Here is a 19,801-nt window from a genome sequence, read left to right as displayed (position 1 = left end):
GTTGTCCCCTGGCACCGCTGTGCCTTAGAATAGCCCAGTCCTTCAGTTAGCGCCCAACGTGGGGCGACATCAGCGGTACCGGTCCAAAGCCCGACGATCGTGAGGAACTTCGTGTGAAATCTCCGAGGGAAGGTGCACCCCGCTTCATCGATCCAGTTGTCGAAATAAGTGGCCCGAAGACTTTTCCCGCGAAGATTCCCGCCTCCTGACGGCTGCGACGGACTGATACCCTGACTGTCGACCTGTTTTGGTGCCTGGCGTAGTCCTTTGTACGGCGAGACGATAGACGGGCCTTCCTGGTGACGCCATTGCTCTTTCAGTTAAGTATTTGTGGGTCGCTCCCAGAGTTCTTGGTTAAACTTGGTTGTTTGCATGGTTCCATTGCATTTGTGGTTCTTAGTTGTTGGTTCTTAGTTATTGGGTTTTATTTGACGATTGCAATTGCCAAAAACCGAGGGTCTTGCATTTTTGCGAGGACATCGTCATTCGATAGCCCTTGAAGTTTGTAAACTCGGTTAGTGTGCACGATGCCTGGCCGTAGTACTTTGTTTGGTTTCCTTAAATGTTGCAGCACGGATTCCCGACTAGAGGATTCATGCCCGATACCTCCGGTTGGAACTCCAATTTATGAGCTCTATAGTCGCCATGGCGTGGGTCCTATTGTATATAATGAATATTGGATTCGTTACACTAAAAATGATGGTGTTCTTAGTTGGCCATCACATGGTAGTTTCGAAACTGCAATCCTAGATAATCTTGAAGCTAAATTGTTTAAAAAGAAGGCTAGGCCGGCCATGTTTGATTCCTTTCGGTTATGGCGCAAAGAGGCCAAGCAGAAAGAAATCAAACAGATTAAGAAAAATAAGAGAGAAGGTGTTATTACGGTGATGCGAAATGCAGAACAGTATCAGCGGGACAAAGATGAGAAGGAGCAGGAAGTTAGTGCTAGACTTCATCATATGGCGGTGGATAGATGTTATCCGGCATTGCCGTCTAGTTCTGATAAACCTGGAGAGGAGGTGATAGAGGATCCCCTATTATCTTATCTCCTGAAATCACCACCTCCTTATGCTCCAGATATTGTGGGTCCAGTGATTCCTCTTGTTCCTCAACCTGTTGTTCTGGCGGCTGCTGGTCAGCCCGCCGTTGCTCCTGTTCTTCCGAATCCCCTTGTGCCACAGATTGTCCATCCTCCTTTACCGGCACCTTTCCCTACTGCTCCTTTACCGGTACCTCACCAGCCTCTCGTTGCCGTTACTCCTGTTACCCCGACTACTGCTACTGTTTTTTCGCTTACTCCTACTGCTGTTGCTCCTGTACCTTCTTCTTCATCCCCTTCTGTTCGTAGTCGACTATTTAATGCTGTCGCTACTCTCTATTCTCCGTTTTTTGGACCAGTACCTGGGTCAAATCTTTCTGATGTTGCTCAGAGGCGCAGTCAAATTCCTGATGGTAGTGAACGTGAGTCGCTAGTGAAAATGGCGCATAAATGGATTAGGTATCCTGCAAAGTATTCGTCGCGTATAGTTTTCGAGACGTTTTCCCAGTTTAATGAGCCCACACAGAGATTTGTGTATGAGGAAATGTGTAAATTCTTGAGAGAAGAGTGGGATAAAGATGCGGTAGATAATGTACCGTCCGAGATAACTGAGCTTCAGAATCAATTTTCGACTGGTACGATAGTAGGTGATAACGTTCGACATGCTCTAGAGCGTCTATTATCTTTTCGCTCTGCGGTACAACCTCGAGCATTGTTTAAGGATGAAACTGCGGAGTGGATGGCACAACCTGGTCAGTATCCTATGCGGGAAGTTCCCCCAGTATGGATGCCAGGAAATCCTAATGCTAATCCTGCTATTCCACCTCACTTTCAGAGAGTTTGGATACACCTCCCATGGAAGCGATCGGAAGTTTTGCAGGTGAAGCAAACCTTGCCCGACCCCCGTAAAAATCCTGCAGGTTATTATAAGGAGTTGTCTCAATTAGTGGCCGCTACTGTTATGAATCTTGCAGATATCGACATGTTGTTTGGTAATGTAGTACCTCAACCGATTTGGGCGAAAATCCGCCAAGAGGATCACGCAGCTGCGTTAGGCGGTGATTGGGCTGCTCTTGTGGCGGCTGACGCACAGCAAGTTGGTGGGGCTAAACCTGAACAGCTCATTGAGAATCTGCCCCAGAGGATAATTACACTTATGAAGACACTTATGCCCGCCATACGTGTTAATTGGGACAAATTGTCTGCTTGCAAACAAAAGAAAGATGAGAGTGTCTCCGATTTCTTTACGAGATTTGAGGAGGCATTTATTGATCATAGTGGTCAGGATATGAGCTCTGAGGGAGGTCAGCGACTGTTTGTTGATAAATTTGTATCGAATTTGTTGCCTGAACTGAGCATCAAGTTGAAGAATTCTGAAAGTTCATGGGCCGTTTCAACAACTGCTCAGATATTGGCCACGGCCCAATACTATGAAAATAGAGAGAAGGAAGAAAGCGAACGCGCAGATAAGAAAACGAAGGATCTTAAAACTAAGGTCTTATTGCAGCAAGCGTATCCTCCGCGCTCGAATCAAAATGACTCACAGCAGCCACATCGATCACAATCGCAGTTCTCTAGATTGCAGCTGCGTACTGACTCCTCTACACCTCGGTTTGTGTTGGGGTATAATCAATGCGCATATTGTAAGGGTGAGGGTCATTTGAAGTTTAATTGTCCAGTGCTGCGTGACCGCAACAATGGTGTTTCGGCTCGAGGAGGTCGCAGTGGTCCCCAACAAGCATCACGTGGTAGAGGTCGCGGTGTTACACAGAATCAGAACGAGCGTCTTGCCACTTCATCAGATTCGCAAAATTGTTTTGATCGGCGCGATCCCTCGTCTGGGCGATCTGCACAGTATCATGTGGACGACTATTACGTCGAGCATGATGTTGATGTTGACGGTATTTACTAGGACAGCCATAGACATAGAAAGGGAGTAGTATCAGTTCCGGTTGATCAGAGAGGGCCTTATGTCGCAGTTGCCACATTGGGCGTAGTTGAGCCTTTTCTGTTGGACACTGATGCGGCGAAAAGTTCCATCATGCATTCGAAACTCCCTGGCGCACCCTTGTCTGGCTTAACTAATGTTTCCGTTGGATTCTCTGGCGCCCCCGTTAGCAATCCGGTTTCTAGCCCTTTGCCCCTTACAATTGGGTCTCGAGAGTTAGAAGCTCCTTTAATTTTGACTACTGGTTGTGGTGAGAATCTTTTGGGCTTGGATTTATTGAAGCGGTTATATGCGACTTTGTACTGCTCCCCTGCGGGAGTGGAGCTTACGCTAGGTCAGAGAGTGATCTCTCCCATGTATCTGTCGACTGATAAGCTCCCACCGGAATTGAGTTCTCTTCCTGATTCTTTGTGGGCGACAGGTCCCAATGATGTGGGCCTGCTGGACATACCACCTTATGTTGTTCAATTGAAGTCAAACGTGCGATTGCCACGCATTCCCCAGTATCGTATCTCTCTTGATGGTGAACGAGCACTTTTAGCGATCATTTACGATTTGATCGATAAAGATGTTATCGAGGAAACGCGGGGTAACGTGTGTAATAGTCCTGTGTTGCCTATTTTGAAACTAACTGATCCCTCTCAGCCTCCTGTGTATCGTTTTGTTATTGACTTGCGGGAGGTCAATAAAATTGTTGTTCCACAGTTTCCCGTGGTGCCTGACATTACAGCTTTGCTGACTCTGATTCCGGCTTCTGCATCATGGTTCTCGGTAATCGATCTTAAAAATGCGTTCTTTAGCATTCCGATTGCTGAGGAAAGCAGAGATTTATTCGGTTTCTCATTAGGTGGTCGCAGCTTCAGGTTCAAACGCGCACCTCAGGGCTACTGTGAGAGTCCATCGATCTACAGCCAAGCTCTTAAGGGTCAACTTGATGCGTTTGTGTTGCCGGCTGGTGCGGCTTTGATTCAGTATGTCGATGATCTGTTGGTAGCTGCTGACACTGAACAGATTTGCAAAACTGCAACAGTGTCACTGTTACAGCATCTATGTGACTTACACCATAAAGTGTCACCTTCTAAGCTGCAATATTGTTGTCAAGAAGTAACCTATCTAGGTCACTTATTGTCAAAGGTGGGAAGAAGGTTGACCCCTGAAAGAATTGCAGCAATTGCTCGAATGACTGTGCCAACAACTCAGAGAGATGTGCGTGCCTTTCTAGGTATCACGTCATACTGCAGACAGTGGATTCCAAATTTTTCACTGTTAGCGAAGCCATTGATAGCTCTCACGTGCAAGGATGTTTCGACTCCTTTGCCATGGACGGAAGAATGTCAGAAAAGTTTTTCTGAACTACGTGACGCGTTGTGTTCGGCTCCTGTGTTAGGTACTCCTGACTACAGTAAGCCATTTACACTATACGTTCACGAGAGAGAGGGTTGTGCGTTGAGCGTTCTGACGCAACAATTCGGTGGTAAGCAGCGTCCATGTGCGTATTTTTCCTCGACTTTAGACCCGGTAGCTAGAGCGTTGCCCAGTTGCCTGAGGGCGACAGCGGCAGCTGCAGTGTCTATTCGACAATCTGCAGGTCTGGTCATGGATAATATGCTCATAGTGATGGTTCCGCATGCAGTTGACACTCTCCTGAATCGGACAAAAACTCAACATCTGACAAGTGCAAGGTTGTCAGGGTACGAGTTGACGCTTTTGGCAAGTCATATACAGATCAAGCGTTGTAATGTGCTGAATCCGGCGACATTGTTGCCGATTAATATGGAATTAGATGGTGTACCACCACATGATTGTTATTTACGAACTGAGGAAGAAACGAAGGGTCGTGTAGACCTGAAAAACACTCCGTTGACAGATCCTGATGGCACTTTGTATGTTGATGGTTCATGTTTTAAGTTGCCGAATGGTGATGTGACAACTGTGTATGCTGTAGTGACATTGAGCACGGTTGTGGAAACCGCGAGATTGAGTCAGAATTCAGCGCAAGCAGCAGAATTGATTGCGCTAACAAGAGCGTGTGTTTTGTCTAAAGGAAAGCGAGTGAATGTGTTCACTGACAGCCAGTATGCATTCGGTGTTGCGCATAGTTTTGGGCGATTGTGGAGAGAAAGAGGATTTATGACGTCGCATGGTACGAAGATCCAACACGGGCAGCTTGTGAATGATCTTTTGGATGCACTTACATTGCCTAAACAGGTAGCGATTGTTAAATGTAGTGCGCATCGAAAGGTTACGGATGATGTTGGTCGTGGTAATGCATTTGCAGACGAGATTGCTAAGGAAACGGCCAAGAATCTTGCAACCCGAATGTATGTTACGGGTTCAGTGAGATGGCCGACGGAGACTGGGATGTGTGAAGACACTGTTGAGAGTGTGAAATCAATTCAGAATGAGGCCACTGAAACTGAAAGAACCAAGTGGAAAGAAAGTACAGGAAAGTTGGACATGCATGGATGTTGGGTTGATTTGTCGGAAAGCCAGAGGTGGATGTTACCGGATGCGTATGTATTAGCTGTTGTAACTATGGCTCATGGGTTGTCACACATTAGTGCGAAAGGTATATGTAAGTTATTGTCCCCTGTATGGAAGAATGATGGTATTGCTAAGTGTGCTGAAAGGGTGGTTAAAAATTGTATGGTGTGTTTGATGCATAATCCTGGTAAGGGCACTCCCACGCCACCTGGTCATTTTGCTCCTCCTGCCTGTCCCTTTGAGGTTATCCAACTGGACTTCATCCATATGGAGAGATGCAATAATCTGAAGTATGTTTTAGTTGTGGTTTGTGCATTCTCCAGATGGATTGAGGCTTATCCTCTTAAGGATAATACTGCTCTGTCCACAGCGAAAGTCCTGCTGAAGGAATACATTCCGCGGTATGGAATGCCAAGGATTGTGTGGTCAGATAATGGAAGCGAGTTTGTGGGAAGTGTGATGCAGAGTGTGTGTAAGTGCCTTAGAATTCGACAGAAATTCCATAGTGCCAATCATCCCCAGGCAGCGGGTTTGGTTGAAGGGTACAATGGTACCCTGAAGCTGAAACTTGCAAAGATACAGGCTACGACTGGTTTATCATGGCCTGATGCCTTGCCTCTGGCTCTCTTATCGACCAGAGCGACTGTACACTCTCGAGTAGGGCTCAGCCCCTATGAGATTGTGTTCGGCCGCCCTGCGAATATTTGGGGAGTTCCGAGACCCAAGGCCTTTGATAGTCTTGAGTATACAATGCTAATTGATTATCTTCATGATCTGACTATTAAACTAAGGTCCATTCATCAACAGGTCTTTGAAGCTTTGCCAGCACAGACAGAGGGTCCGGGTGACTGGGTCGTTACCCGAAATTTTGGCCGAAAACGTAACCTGGAGCCGAGGTTCGTGGGACCCTATCAAGTGCTATTTGCCACGAGGACTGCAGTTCGGTTGGAAGGCAGAAAGAATTGGGTACACGCCAGCCATACCAAAAAGGTGCCGATCCCTTCCCCAACCGATAGTTGGGTGAGAACTGGTATAGCGGCAACGGAAACTGAGACCCCTTTATGTTTTGTGCCATTCAGCGATGCTCAGCCTGTAAGAGACAATTTATTGCCATCGCAGTCAGACACACCTGTTGAGTCGTCAGTTGGAGAGAATTCGAGGTCTGAATCGTCATCCAATCGACTGAACACTGTTTCACCAGCTGAACAACTGTTTGATGAACAGACTCGACCTGGAAGAAATCGATATTTTCTTCGTCCACGTAACAGAGACTAATAAAATTTTCCTTATATTTTCCCTTTTCCCGTTGCCAAGAACATTACGAACAATTACATCCTTTTCTGCATTTTTGAGTTTTTATGTATGCTTTTCACAGCTGAAGAGATTTGTATTAAGCTGCGTGTTTAGGAAAACCTATCATCCGGGTTAACCGTAGGGCCGTGCGGGGACTCCCTTCTGTTTAGCAGGTTTCTGACACTAGGTCGGTTACTTTTTGTCGACTCCTGGGAACTCCTGGGAATTGATAATCGCTACTCAGAACGAAGTGCGTCAAGTACGTACGGACGGTTTTTAGAGGATGGCATTCTCTAAGCTGTTGGAAGTGGAAAGGATGTCGGCGCAAAGATCAAAATTGCATAAGATTGTGCGAACGAAGTGTTTTTTGTTCCAGGTATTTCTATTGTTTCTGACTGTATCTCTGCTATTAGTGGGTGGAGTGTATTTCGGAATACAGTCGTTGTTGCCTTCCATTTCACCTACTCTTTCTCCTAAACCAAGTTCTATTACCACTGTTTCTCCACATTCCTTTCATCCTCTGCCACAACATGAACAGGTTAGACGTGCGGAATTCATGAATAACTCCTTTGTTCAGCTCCTACATCAGCATCAGTTGGTAATGAACACTACCAACTGTTGGGTGTGTGGGTTAATGCCACATACCATAGATAGGGGTATTCCGTATCTGGTTCTTCCGTATAGCTCCCAAGGGTCAGCACGAGCATTCCAAACTATGTTCCGTAGTGCACTAGATTCCTACCCCAGTCGAGAGCCACGCTCTGCAAACTTTGGTCCTGGTCCGTACCACAAGCCTTTGATAATAGCGATTGCGGATTTAGATAGGGATGTTTTTGATGCATCGCTTATTCCAGATGAAGAGGTGCAAGCCTATAAGGACCTGAGTGAAGCTGAGTATAGTACGTCAGTGGGTGATAGACAGCTCAAGAGCTCATCTCCAATATGGGTTGTACCCCACCTCGGTAATTTCTGCTTAAAGGGTCTTGGTCGAAATCCGAGAGCGCAACTCGGGAACAGTGCTTGCACTGACACGTATGTTCTCCCGATGCTCTCTTCCCCTGTTTTTCTGACTGCCAAGGGTACCTATTTCGTATGTTATGAACGTGCATATACATGGTTGCCCCGTGACTTCTCGGGTACCTGTTATATCGCGAATCTTTTGCCACTGACTTTTACAGTTGCCTCGGATTATCACAAGACTAGAGTTGTGAGAGGCGTTATTAGTGCAGAGGATTCTGCTGGTCAAGAAGCAGGAGACTTCTTTAAGGGTTTCTTGCCGTTTTGGGGACCTATGGTTAATAGTAGAAACCTGAGACAGTTGACCCGTGTGGTAGAGATGACTGCTAACATAACTGCGAGCGCTCTTGGTAATTTAACAGCAGAACTTCAGGCGGATAGACTTATGACGTTGCAGAACCGTATGGTTCTCGACGTTGTTCTGGCGGATAGAGGTGGTGTGTGCAAAGTTATCCATTCGAGCTGTTGCATTTTCATTCCTGATAACGCTCCAACTGTTTACCAAGCCATCTCGAAGTTGCATAAGATTTCCGAGTCCATACACGTGGACGAGGGTAATTGGACACTTCTAGGATGGTTTTGGGGCCTGATATCCACTTGGGGTTGGAAGATTCTGATGATCGTAGGGGTTGTTGTAACGTTTCTATTCACGTGTTGTCTTTGTGTACAGTGTGGTCCTGCCTTATGTAGTCTTTGTGCTACAACGTGTATAAGACGGCCATCTGTTACCAAGGAGACATTGATGGATAGAATGATGTTCCAGCAGCAGCTGAACGATCTGATGAGTATCGAAATCGACTCCGATCTCGATTAGTGCTTGCCTACATGAGGGCAAAAGGAGCGTCTGAGGTTCCGTGTGAATTGGAACGACACCTTTTTGGTGTGTTTGAATATGGACTAATCTGGTATCTGCGAACCGCAAATGACGAGTTTAGTGGGTGTACGCGTTTTCGCTACGCTACTACGTACGGATCGTCTCATTTCTAGGTATGTCCATTCGAACCCTCGGGTTCCATTTTAGATGCGGCATCCATTTTGTCTCTTGCCCTCAAGTAGCCAGCGAACGGACCTTGTCCGCTTTGTGACCCTGGGATTCCCAAGCTTTCACAGAAGACACGTGTTCCTTTGAGGGTGTCCTTTATGATGAGGGAAATGACACGGCAGAGGCAGATGGCCCCGCTCAGGGCTCATCTTGCCGTACTGGTCTATTGTTTCAGCCATGCCTGCATTAGTCACGAGGCCTTTGATTCTGCGATTAGGTTTCCGTTATTACCCTCTACACTCGTTTCTAATCTGTTGTGCCTCCTTGTTCTTCCTTTGCATCTGTTTCTGTCCTTCCTCTTAATGTGTTTACAGTCAGAATGGAATGTGCTTAATGTGGGGATGATCTGCTTTTGCAGTTGGGAACCGGCAATGAAGCTGAAATTGTATTCCGGGTTTCTGAAACATGAATGCGACCCTTTTGAAGTTTACTGTGGGAACTGAATTGTAACCTTTGTTTGCCATGTTGTTCTATGACCAAAATGCGTATAAAAGGAGCGATCCACTTGTGCAATTTGAAGCAGTCTCCCAGAACCTACACGTTGTGTACTTCTTGCGATTTCTGTATCCCTGCAGTAAATAAACGCTGATCTTTGACGCCGCCGGAAGTGTCCCGAGTCTCTGTGTTTTGTACGCCGGAACAGGTAACCCACGAAGGTTTCAGGTGTTGTCCCCTGGCACCGCTGGGCCTTAGAATAGCCCAGTCCTTCAAATCTTTGGTGCGTTATTTAAATTTACAGTTTGTGTTGTCTGTTGATTTTCTTTTACACCATGGATGGCTTTGGATTTGATTGCAAAAGGTGTTTTTTGGGGTGGAATAGCATTTTTTGGGTGTGTATTAAATAAATAGGGCTTTTTAGCCAGTATGTAAGCCTAGGGATTCAGCTTGCGTACTTTTGGTAACTCTGCACAGTGCTACAACGCGGACTTACAGTTTTCGTCATTTTCGCGCTCGCAATATGCGTGTTCGCGCACGCGATAAAGCCTTTTTGTACAGTTCGCGATCCCGAACACGCAGCTTTTGCAATCTGGCAAACAATATCTCGCGAGCAACATAGATCCTTCTCGAAAACGCTTGTTTGTGCATTTTTGCTAAAAAAACTCCTCAGGTTGTCATTGAGCTGTAGGTTTGGAGCACGGAGAAGCTTTTATTTTTTTCAAAATATTTTTATGAGAGGAAGTAAGTTCCACAGACACTAAAACTTCCTGTTCCTGTCCTTTGTAATCACTTTTTGGTTATTTGTGGTGGGTGGCCTGTGCATGTGTGTGGCGGCCATTTTAGGAAGGCAGGCATTGTGCTTTTGCCATAGGCGTACATTGACTGTCTTCCATTTCTTGTTGTTGTGGGTGTGTGGCGGCCATTTTGTGGAGCCATCCAAGCAGTGTGCTTGCTTTTGCCATTCTGTTCCAAGCTTGTGGCCTAGTCTGCCAGTAGGCCCAGAGGTAGTCAGCCTCAAATCTTTGGTGCGTTATTTAAATTTACAGTTTGTGTTGTCTGTTGATTTTCTTTTACACCATGGATGGCTTTGGATTTGATTGCAAAAGGTGTTTTTTGGGGTGGAATAGCATTTTTTGGGTGTGTATTAAATAAATAGGGCTTTTTAGCCAGTATGTAAGCCTAGGGATTCAGCTTGCGTACTTTTGGTAACTCTGCACAGCGCGACAACGCGGACTTACAGTTTTCGTCATTTTCGCGCTCGCAATATGCGTGTTCGCGCACGCGATAAAGCCTTTTTGTACAGTTCGCGATCCCGAACACGCACCTTTTGCAATCTGGCAAACAATATCTCGCGAGCAACATAGATCCTTCTCGAAAACGCTTGTTTGTGCATTTTTGCTAAAAAAACTCCTCAGGTTGTCATTGAGCTGTAGGTTTGGAGCACGGAGAAGCTTTTATTTTTTTCAAAATATTTTTATGAGAGGAAGTAAGTTCCACAGACACTAAAACTTCCTGTTCCTGTCCTTTGTAATCACTTTTTGGTTATTTGTGGTGGGTGGCCTGTGCATGTGTGTGGTGGCCATTTTAGGAAGGCAGGCATTGCGCTTTTGCCATAGGCGTACATTGACTGTCTTCCATTTCTTGTTGTTGTGGGTGTGTGGTGGCCATTTTGTGGAGCCATCCAAGCAGTGTACTTGCTTTTGCCATTCTGTTCCAAGCTTGTGGCCTAGTCTGCCAGTAGGCCCAGAGGTAGTCAGCCTCAAATCTTTGGTGCGGTGTTTAAATTTACAGTTTGTGTTGTCTGTTGATTTTCTTTTACACCATGGATGGCTTTGGATTTGATTGCAAAAGGTGTTTTTTGGGGTGGAATAGCATTTTTTGTGTGTGTGTTAAATAAATAGGGCTTTTTAGCCAGTATGTAAGCCTAGGGATTCAGCTCGCGTACTTTTGGTAACTCTGCACAGCGCGACAACGCGGACTTACAGTTTTCGTCATTTTCGCGCTCGCAAGATGCGTGTTCGCGCACGCGATAAAGCCTTTTTGTACAGTTCGCGATCCCGAAAACGCAGCTTTTGCAATCTGGCAAACAATATCTCGCGAGCAACATAGATCCTTCTCGAAAATGCTTGTTTGTGCATTTCTGCTAAAAAAACTCCTCAGGTTTTCATTGAGCTGTAGGTTTGGAGCACGGAGAAGCTTTTATTTTTTTCAAAATATTTTTATGAGAGGAAGTAAGTTCCACAGACACTAAAACTTCCTGTTCCTGTCCTTTGTAATCACTTTTTGGTTATTTGTGGTGGGTGGCCTGTGCATGTGTGTGGCGGCCATTTTAGGAAGGCAGGCATTGTGCTTTTGGCATAGGCCTCCAAGCTTGTGGCCTAGTTTAATAATTGTGATGACCACCCACCAGACACTAATAAGTTATATATTATATTATGGATCTTTTGACTGATGTTCTTCTGGCTTTTTTGCTTTTAGGTGCGCAAAAGACAGAGGAGGTGTGTCATCATCATCCACTGTTGTGGTGCCAGACCGACGTCCTGCTGCTGTACACAACGTGACGTGTGAGTGACCTGACCAGGCATCTCTGCAACTTGTGCTACTGAGTGCTGTTTTGACATCTGTTAAAGATGCCCCCAAAGAAAGCAGGTAGCAGGTCCTCCGGTACTAAGAAAGTTGCCATGGAGAAGAAGGAACAGAAGAAGAAGGAAGTGTTACTTAAGTCTGGTGTGCCTCCCAAAACCTTTTTTGGTACACCAAAATTGACGCCTGCAGCAGCGGTGTCAGGGGGCCAAGCTGGGGGCAGCACCTCCACGTCAGTGGGCCCAACCCACCAACCCAGGCCCAAGCAGATGAGTGTGGAAGAGGTAGCCAGCCTTATGGTGGAAAGCAGTGATGCTGAGCCTGAACTAAACTTATCGCTATCTCAAAGTAGTACACAATCAACGCAGGAGGGAAAATCATCAACACAGCAGATAAGTGGTCAACAGCCGCAGCCACCGCCCGCAATAGTAGCTGTTGTTCCTCCCGAAGTAGGGGCAGTTCAGAAAATTGAGCCTCATGCAGAGGAAGAAGAGGAAGCCACTCCTTTAGAAGTTCCATTGGCTTCCAAATCCCCAGCAAGGAAAAGGAGGGTTAGTAGTACATCAAGTTCTTCACCAAGCCCCCCTTCTGATGATCTAGATGCCACTTGGAAGCCACAAACTGAGTCTGAGAGGAAAACACATCACAAGAGCAGGCATGGGAAAAGGAAGGTTCCAGAAAGCCTTACACTTATGGATGTTGATGTAGAAGAGCAGGATGATGATGATGATGATGATGATGATGATGAGCCAGTCATCACAAACATCACTCCTGGGCCTGAGGAGATGGAGACCAACATTTTTACACTATCCAAAATGGCTGTGAGGGATGTAGCACGCATACCTCCAACACAGGTAACACCAATACGACCTCCAGCTTCCATATTTACATTAGCAAAGGGCCAGCAGCGGCCTACATCCAGCACAAGCACCACCTCAGCAGAAGTAGGTAGTGCTCCTGCACAGAGGCAAATTCAACACACACCCTCCAGTTCATCTGGCATTGGAAGTGGGAGTGGCACCTCCAGCAGGAGACAAAAGTTAAGCTCCCCAGTGTGGGACTTCTTTACGGTTAGCGGAAAGGAGGAGAACATTGCTATATGCTCCGTTTGTCATACCTCTGTTAGTCGTGGTAAGCTTGGTACAAACTATGGTACCGGAGGCCAAATGACCCATCTGAAAAAACACCACGCAATCCAGTGGGAGGAGCACCTCAGTCGCTTCAAAACTGGAACCATTGCTGTTGGGCATAAACGAGTAGAAAGTCCGCTCCCGGTGGAACAGGAAGAAGAGGGAGACATTCTCTGTGGTAGTGGTACACAAAGTAGCCCTGTCCCCAGCACTGCAGTGGTAACGGCCACATCCTCAGCCACATCTCATTGGCACAAGAGTAAGAGTCAGCCTGAGACACCAAGGAGTACTGCTGGCCCAAAAAGTGCGACGTTGACCACAGGAAGGAATACCATGCAGCCTACCATTCTTAACATGTTTAGTAGGCCGGAGGGGCAGTACGAACGCAACCACCCAATAGCACGTTTGTACAATGCAAAGCTGGCAAAAATGTTAGCACAGGACCTTCTCCCTTTTTCTTTTGTTGAAGGGGTGGGTTTTCTTGAGTTTGTGACCACCATCTGCCCAAAATGGAAAGTTCCCAGCCGCTACTATTTCGCACGAGTTGCTGTTCCAGCACTACATCACGACGTGCTGGAATTGCTTGGAAAAGCCTTAAAAAAGAGTGCTGTTCAGAGTATACACCTAACAACAGACATGTGGACCAGTTGCCAAGCCACTGATTACATGTGCATCTCTGCACACTGGGTCTCTTTTTCGGGTGTTAAAGATAAGATATCTGACGGTGTTGTTGACTCGGCTGAGATTTTTAAAGACACTCGCAAACATGCAACTGTAGCCATGTTTGCTATGGAGAAATCTCATACTGCTGCAAACATTTTGGATGAGTTTAACAGCAAGGTGTTCGAGTGGCTGCGACCAAGAGGGCTTACCATTGGTTTTGTTGCCACGGACAATGGCAGTAATGTAGTTAGGGCCATGAAAGATGGTGGCTATTTCAGGGTGCCATGTTTGGCACACTGCATTAACATTGTTGTTCAAGACTTTCTGAAAAATGAAAGCAAAGGTAGCAGCTTACTGACCACCTGCAGAAGAATATGCACACATTTCAACCATTCCTTTAAAGCCCGGAAGCATCTGAGGGTCATTCAGCGTGAGCATAAAATGCCAGTCAAAGCACTCATCCAGGAGGTGCCAACATGTTGGAACTCAACGTATTAAATGCTTGAGCGTCTGTTTGAGCAGTACATACCACTTAATGCTTATGTCATGAAAAGGTCAGGGGATCCTACTGTGAAAGGCATGAGAGTTGAGACGGCCCAATGGGACCTCGTCAAATTCCTGACAGAGATGCTACTTCCTTTTGAGGTCTTCACGCGTGAAGTGAGCAGGGAGGACTGTACTATGGGCCAAGCTATCCCATTGTTGTACATGCTAGAGAAAGAGCTGAAGGAGGTGTCAGAAATGTATGCAGGTCTGGATGACAAAGTAGACGCATATCATTTGGCAGACACCTTATCCGCTCGCTTATCTCACAATACAAGGATTCAAAATAACATTGTGTCACATCCACATTACATTACTGCCTCAATTTTGGATCCACGTTACAAATGATTGCTGCGCAGTAATGAAGTAATTCCTTTTTCAGAAGTGAATGTTGCCCAGTACAAAACTTTGATAGCTGAGGAAGCCACTGAGTTTGAAAACGAAAGGATCTTAATTAGAGGCCCGCCCCCCCAGGGCATAAAAAGTACTGCAGGGCACCCAGAGCCAAGTTCTACTTCAGAGGCCAAGAGCAGTGCGTTTGGCTCCCAGCAGTCAACAACACTGCCAGCAATAACATCAACAGCACCAACAGGATCATCAGGCACATTAAAAAAACACGGCAGGTGATTGGTTTCTACGGAAAGGGTATTGTACGTCCATGACTGATGCAAAGGCAAAAGAGGCCCAGGAAATCGGAGCACCCCTGAACATTGAGCGGAAGGTTCAGGCCTATCTAGATGACACAACAGAGGTCTTCATGGAGCAAAGCCCATTGGTGTATTGGTATGGGAAAAGAAGCCAATGGCCAGTGCTCAGCAGGCTGGCGATAAAGTATGTGGCTTGCCCTGTTGCAAGTGTCTCTTCAGAGCGTGTTTTCAGTGCTGCTGGTGCCATTGTTACTGTCAAAAGGACCAGTCTTTTGCCCAAAAGGGTTGAGAGGTTAACCATGATCAAAATGAATCAACACTTTATACCACCGGAGTACAAAATACGTGAATCACAGCAGGAAGAGGAGAGCTACTTCGATGACATAAGTAGTGGGTTGTTAGACGTACTTCTGTCTGAACCACCAGAGTTTGAGGACGAGCTCCTCTTCCCTGACAACTAGGCTTTCAAATTGTTCTCCCTTCCTTTATTTGTGTGTGACTGTGTGTATCTGTTTTTCTGGTTCAAAATCTAATCACAACAAATCCATCAACAGTCTCCTCTTTTTATTTCCCTATTGGAGTTGCACGTCTGTGCATAACTGTCCACTCCACTCCTCAGGGTCCTGCTCCATCTTCCTTACTCTCCCTAAGTACATTTCAAGCAAGCCAGACATTGGATGGAGATGGAGAATAGTACAATACATGTTGCCTCTAACAGTCCCTCCATAAGAAGTGAAACGTGACTCCAGCTATATTCCATTTTGTTTCCAAGCCGAGAGAAACTCATCACTGACTGGCAGAAGGCTAGGCAGGCATCAGATCAGACAGCCAAAGAGAACACCAAGACATGTAATGAGTGATTATTGTGAATGATGGTGGCATGCTTTGCATTGGATGCTGGCTGACTACGAATAATTGTGCATGAAGTAGAACTATACTAGATTATATTGTAGACAAAGTAAAAGTGACTCTGGTGTGGTGACAGTTAATGTTTCCTTGTTGTTTAATAATAGCCACATTGTACTCCTACCATTGCAGGTGCCGGCCAATATCTGTTGCAATTTAGTAATATGGAATATATTCTAAACTTAATCAGTCACTACAGACTGAGTTGGTGTTGGAGAAGACGTACCACACGGTCATCATCATGATTCTGCTGAGCATACTATCTTTGCACACAGTCAGTTGGATCGGAGAAAATTGATGGAATAACTGCGTTTCATGGGCTGACTTAAAAGGTAAACAGTTTGAACAAGAACCACAGCACAGACCTAGGCTAGATGTCCGTGTAGTGGTGTGGACTGGAGTACAATGTAGTGGTATGAGGGACAGTGGCGCATTGATTTAGTCACTTCATTTGGAAAATGCTCGGTTGCTGCAGTGCATATGACATTTCTCTGGCTCGCTCAAAATGTAAGTAAGGGGTAGGGTGCCTGGCCTGTGCCGCGGTTCTCCTGTTCTGTGGCTGTGCTGGCTCCTGAGTACTGTCCCGTTGTTGTTGTACCTTAATGCTGTAGAGCAGACACTTATGTATCCTATCCAAGCTGCCTCAGTCTGAAAGTGTCCTCTCCAGAGTGTTGTCTTCTCGTCTTGCACTCCACTGTAATTGAGTTTATTGTTTTAAATGCAGTAATTTTTCAATACCCCGTTTGTTTTTCCATCTACACTTACAGGCCGGCCTTTAACCTGTGCTATAGTGGGAGAAACGACTCACACTTACCTTACCAATCCACATCAGGCAGGCAGTGGTACCCAAGATTGATGTGCGGAGTGTCCATGGAAGGGAGGACCAAGAGGAATGACGATAATGATGCAACTCCACATTTGGACCAGGATAATACAGTAACTTTAGTATCATTCATCATTCATCTTTAAATTTAGTTGATTGCTTTTTTCTCTTCAATCATTACGACTGTGTCCTGTGGTTTGTTTGGTAATTGATCCCTACAACTATTTTTTAATTTCCTTTGCTTGCTTGAAAAATAAAAGTAAGCCCGGTACAGCATGTAATTGGGTTCGGTCTGAGCTCTGAGGGCGGCAGACAGGCAAGGCAAATTTCAATTTCTTCCCTGACTGTACTGTCCCATTGGGTAATAGGTATAGTAAGTACAACTCATTATCATTACCATCAAGTTCTCTTCCTCATCATGCATGCATTTGCTTTTTCTCACTTTATACTTTGATTTCTTTGATAATGGATCATGGTCGTCTTACAAGATTGTGTTTTACTTTTGTTGTGTCCATGCATACTGTCTGTTTTTCTTTCTCAAACCTTTCCCAAAACCCCACTTCCCATCCATTCATCAATCCCTAACCCTCTTCCCCCGGGCTGTGTGATTTATATTGAGGTGTGATGTGATGACTACATTATGTACACCAATTGATCACACGCTTGCTGGGGCAGATGTGGTGAAAGCAACACTAATTGAATTTCAACTGAGGCTGTGCAAGGATCTTCTTCTGCTAGCCCACCCATGCTGTAGTTTACTTTGTGTTCTGTTCTACTACTCCTCCCACAGTCTCTCAGTCAAGTGACTTTTTCTTTCTTTTTTCAAATGCTATTGCCAGTGTCTACTACTACCACCACAATAATGGCATCTTGTCCGTTAATTTGGGAAACCAACCATGCAGCCATCAGTGTGCCGAACGTCATCATCAATTGCAGGTAAGATAAGTTTTGTGGGAGGTATGGACTAGGAGGAGAGACTGACAGTACTATTATTATGACAATTAAAATAACTCAGTGAGGGGTACTGCATCTATCGGTTTGTGTGTTACAAAATCGGCAGATCTTTTAAATCAAACACTGGCTGTGGGCATGCAGCAGCACGGAAACAAAGTAAACAACCATGTAACTTAGATTGAATTCGGAAAACTGTAACCCACCACAAAACATTAACATCGTATAAGTAAATAATAGTATATATTTAATACCCCTAACAAAAATAAACTATCCCACTCTGACCTAACCCACCCCCCTCCCTAACCCCAACCAATGTCCAAAACGAAAGTTGCGAGTCCCAAATGTCCGGAAAAATCCCCAACGCCCACAAACCCACCCACCAACAAAAGGAATTAAAAAAGGGGCAAATGACGAGGTCCTCTATCGTCGGCGGGCCGTGAGGTGTTTATCCACGAGGATCTTTACCCGCTCCTCCAGGTTCTCCTCCAAGCGGGCCACCCGGCGGAGCAGCTGGCGGCGAAATGCCCTGCAGTTCCATGCAGGGTGGGGGGCAGCAGTGCTTGAAATAGATGGGCGCCGGCGGCCAACTGCCGGACCACGGCGCCGTGAAAGTGGAGGCAGGGCCTGACTGGGGCCCGGGGCATTGGAGGAGGCTGCAGCTGCAGCCGCCTCCTCCTCCTCCTCCGCCTGAGCCATCAGCCGGCGATAATGTTCACAGATGGCCTCCAGTTTCCGGCGCCGGGCCCTGGCGGCCAACTCCTTCCGAGATGGTTTTGTTGGTGTGGAAGGAGTATCTAGAATCAAGAAAGAAAAATAACATGTTGTAGCCAATACTCTTAACACTGAAATCATTCAACACATAGTGTCACAGTATCACTAGCAAGCACAGTTCATAACATTTGTGATTTGGTGGTAAGTATCTCTACTCCTACTTCCTTGCACTCTAACATTTGTGGGAGTTTCCGACATTATAAATATAATCGTACTATGTACTCCGGTACACCAGTCGGGTTGTTGTTATCTGTAGTTTAGCCCAATTACATAACCTTGTTGTAGCCGGCATGCCAGCTCAGTCAGCTAAGCTTGCACCCAAGAGAAACAGATATGAGCCACATGATGCAGACTCACGTTAGTTTTATTTACTACTACTGTCTGCAGGTGGGCAAGCTCATATTTTTGTATGACGCCTTACGGCCGTTGGCACTGGCCATACTCTGTTACATGGGGGCAAATGGCATGCATAATTTCACTTACACCCTGCCATGGGTACTACAAAAAGGCTGATTATTTATCTGATCCAATGATCATTGCTTAAATTCATATTATAGATGCTAATACGATACGACATCAGGCCAGTAGCGGTCGGTGGGAGTGCTGCCGGGTGGTGAGTCAGTGACGTGGGAAGGTGCAGGGTGGGGATAGTAAACTATGGATTAAGGACAATCACAGGTAATTAAACAATACATTAAAAAAAAAAATTGTTGCACGCACTGCATCGCATTCGGCGGTGCAGCGCACACATTGAAAATAATGTTATTTATTTTTATGTTGATTACTTGTATTTGGCCGTAATACACAGTTTACTCGCCAGTGCCACCCACCCGTCCCCTCCCCATGTCACCGCCCGCAAACACTCCCACCACCAACCGCTACTGCAGAGGGTACTTTGCTTTCATTGATTGTGTAACCAATAACCATAAACAACAGATAGGCCACCCTTTGCATGCTGGCTGCCACAATTCGAAAATACATTAATAATAATAGGTAGGAGTGGTCCCCAGAGTGGGAGGAAGGGGCTTCCGCTTGATAATGTATATATATATAAATATATATGACATGCTTGCAAACTACTGCAAGTGTACTGTATTCTGATAATACTACCTATATTCCCCTAGGCTTTGCTACTGTCGCGCAGTTTATTTTACATTTTCTTCAAAGTAAGAATCTCCAGTGACACTTTCCAATCCTATACTGTCTATAGTACATCCAGGAATACATCCATTCAAGTAAACGTTTATCCTTCTTTTTTATATCTCTCATACTTAGTTGGTTTCACCAACAACCACCCATGCTTCCGCTCCTTCCTTGCTTGCCTTGGCTTTGAGTTTGAATTTGAACCGAAACAACGCTGATTTTTGCTATCTAGCACTATCCACCCATACTTTGTCGCCCACCCAGGCAGGCATTCTTTCACCTTCCACCCATCCTTCAACAACCCTTGCATCTGATCTGATTACTATCAGCCACCTATGCATGCTTCCAACAACATATCCTTCTCTGCCAGTCAGTCA

General features: G+C 45.8%; 2 protein-coding genes across 2 annotated transcripts in view; one reads left to right on the top strand and one right to left on the bottom strand.

The window, feature by feature from the left end:
• The window catches only part of C6H8orf74 (chromosome 6 C8orf74 homolog), a 758,068-nt gene that overhangs the window by 123,224 nt on the left and 615,043 nt on the right, over nucleotides 1-19,801 (bottom strand). The gene's annotated exons all lie outside the window — the stretch shown is intronic.
• On the top strand, nucleotides 7,048-8,595 carry LOC146816562 (uncharacterized). Its single transcript, XM_085609128.1, has one exon. The coding sequence runs from the start codon at nucleotides 7,048-7,050 to the stop codon at nucleotides 8,593-8,595; it is 1,548 nt and encodes a 515-aa protein (XP_085465254.1).

The sequence above is a fragment of the Triturus cristatus genome, chromosome 6 (genome assembly GCF_964204655.1).
Source record: "Triturus cristatus chromosome 6, aTriCri1.1, whole genome shotgun sequence".
Classification (NCBI taxonomy): Eukaryota; Metazoa; Chordata; class Amphibia; order Caudata; family Salamandridae; genus Triturus; species Triturus cristatus.
The sequence above is the reverse complement of the archived record's forward strand: the minus strand, read 5'-3'. Positions and strand labels throughout refer to the sequence as shown.

Bases quoted from the DNA above. Each gene is read 5' to 3' on its own strand.
- LOC146816562 (XM_085609128.1), top strand. From the start codon at position 7,048: ATGGCATTCTCTAAGCTGTTGGAAGTGGAAAGGATGTCGGCGCAAAGA.